We start from the raw sequence: 2,316 nt of genomic DNA, 5'->3' as shown, positions 1-2,316 counted from the left end.
GTGTTAAATCATTTTCCTTTATTCAGAAGACACAGTGCTGTGCACCGTACACCCCCTCTGGCTGCTGGTAAAATATACGACGGGTCTGGACCACTCGTGAATTTTGTTCGTATCTGAAAAAAATCTTAGAATACGAAAACATTGGTGAATGCCACAAATTCTCCTAAATCACTCGTACGCAATATTTAAGAACAAACCTGTGYGTACGAACGGTTCTTGCATGAGACCCATTGTTCCTATTTGGCGTAGCTTCTAGCCAAACTTTATTACATGAAAATCCAAACTGATATCACACAGATGGCTGTCTACCGTAGGTAAGACACTTACTGCTCCTATGTACTTCATAAATTCCTCCTATTAAAACATGAATCATTTGGAGTTTCTGTGGATTTAGTTGTCCTTTAGAGAAATGTATGAAACCATGTCTTATGTACTAATAGGTTTACTCAGAGCCAGAAAAATGCATGAGGCTGAGCTTAGCAACAAGCAGGAAGCAGACAGATCGACAAACAGTGAACAAAATGCACATGAGGTCAAACTTACTGGGAATGCCTGAGGTTAAAGCTGGCAGAGGCTCTGAAGAGAGAAGGAGAAAAAGAAAAATTACTGGAAGCGATAATCGTGTCTGTGCTTCGATAAAATGGTTTTTGTTTTCATTTTATTCAGTATATCTTAAAGCTATGAAATAAATGTTCCTAAATAATCTTTTGGTTGGGTTACATTTCATATTTAGGTTCTTAATAAATTAAAAACTGATTTTTTTGGGGGGTTTGCATCACTTGTTAGTTAAAAATAAAAATCAATACAAGTTTGCCATGCTCTAAGATATAATAAATATTCATAACTTTGCTGCTGTTGCTTCACAAAATCATGAACAGAGAGGCTTTATTTTCCTCGCTTATTATTTATTTATTTTCTGTATTTATGTTTGTTTCCTTGCTTTTTTATACTGATCTTATCTTCTTTCTCTTGATTGATAAACAGGATTTTAGTGTCAAACATGCTGGATGGAAAAGTCACGAGATGTGCAACAAAGGGAAATGAAGAAATAGGATGCAAAGGAGGTAAATTAAAAGGTCATGGGAACGGTAAAACTGCTGCTGTTTTTGTATAAATTTAACACACAAAAAAAAGGGGAAACACAAGTGATTACACAAGTAAAACTTTCATACAACTGGTGGGAAAAAAACTGAATCCTGAACAAAAACAGGAACACTAAAACTGGAAATATCTCTATCAAATCCAAAAACAGCTTCTGATACATAAAAACATTTTATTAAAGCATCCCCTCAGATCCTTTAAACTGTAAATTGACTTTAATATCTGAGCTCATGAATTTATGTGAATGTATGATTTATTTGTAGGTAATATTCCCAGTAATGCAGCAGAAGTCAGTGGGTTTTAACGGTCATCGTGTTTATTTTCTGTAACCTCGGAGGCATTTTAAAGCCAACAAAGCGGTGCTCTCCAGGAATCATTGTTACTGCTCGATTGTCTGAGACTTTGGGGAAGATGATATTAAAAGTTGGATGCAGAGGGAGACAATAAGGGTGAGGAGGAACGAGAGGAATGAAGAAACAGCAGGATGGGTCGGTGCAGGAAAAGACTGAGGGAGCTTTAATGAAAGATAGATTAAAATCCGTGCCTACAGGTTGTTTGTGCCCTACTTTCTTTTCTTCTCCTGTCTTCTTCTTTTTTTGATGAGTATAAATGAGAAAATTTTAGTGTGTTTTTTCCCCCTTTACCCTCTCTGATCTGGAGTCCAATAAACACAAAAACATAGCAGGTGAGTGTGGAACTTACGTGCGCACTGCTCCAGCTCCACGCTGTTGCTCATGTGGATGTTGTCTATTCTGATGTGTCCTCTGGTTGGATGGTCAAAAAACCCCTCGAACACCACCTGCAATGAGCTACATTGTTTATTTGAAACAAAGAAGAACATATGATTTGATGTGCGTGTCACCACAGTACTGATAGCCAGTGCAAGATGAGGCAGTTTCACAATAAAAGCCTAAAAACCTAAACTGTTATACTTTCTGACCTCGAAATATTATATTTTTACATGCGCCTTTTAAAATTGTTACACGAATAAGCCTGGCACCCTAAACACCTACATCAGTGGTTCCCAAACTTTTTGTCTTCTGACCCACAAAATAAACATGGCAAAAACTTGTGACCCCAAGTATTACTGGTCTGAGTACACGAACTTTGTTAAAAGCCTTAAAAACACAGGCTTTTTGACAATCTAAACAGCTTGTACACAAATATAAATACTTATTTATACTTAATTTGTGTTTTTGTAATAATTATAGGGAA

The 2,316-nt window shown here is 36.5% G+C and overlaps 1 protein-coding gene across 1 annotated transcript in view; it reads right to left on the bottom strand.

Annotated features, from left to right (window-relative positions):
* Positions 1–2,316, bottom strand: part of LOC106526995 (neuropilin-2) — a gene marked incomplete in the record, with an annotated part of 146,560 nt that overhangs the window by 18,983 nt on the left and 125,261 nt on the right. Inside the window, 2 exon segments of the mRNA XM_014021745.1 lie at positions 544–576; positions 1,804–1,900. Coding sequence (XP_013877199.1) covers positions 544–576; positions 1,804–1,900 — 130 coding nt within the window.

The sequence above is a fragment of the Austrofundulus limnaeus genome, unplaced genomic scaffold (genome assembly GCF_001266775.1).
Source record: "Austrofundulus limnaeus strain Quisiro unplaced genomic scaffold, Austrofundulus_limnaeus-1.0 Scaffold303, whole genome shotgun sequence".
Classification (NCBI taxonomy): Eukaryota; Metazoa; Chordata; class Actinopteri; order Cyprinodontiformes; family Rivulidae; genus Austrofundulus; species Austrofundulus limnaeus.
The sequence above is the reverse complement of the archived record's forward strand: the minus strand, read 5'-3'. Positions and strand labels throughout refer to the sequence as shown.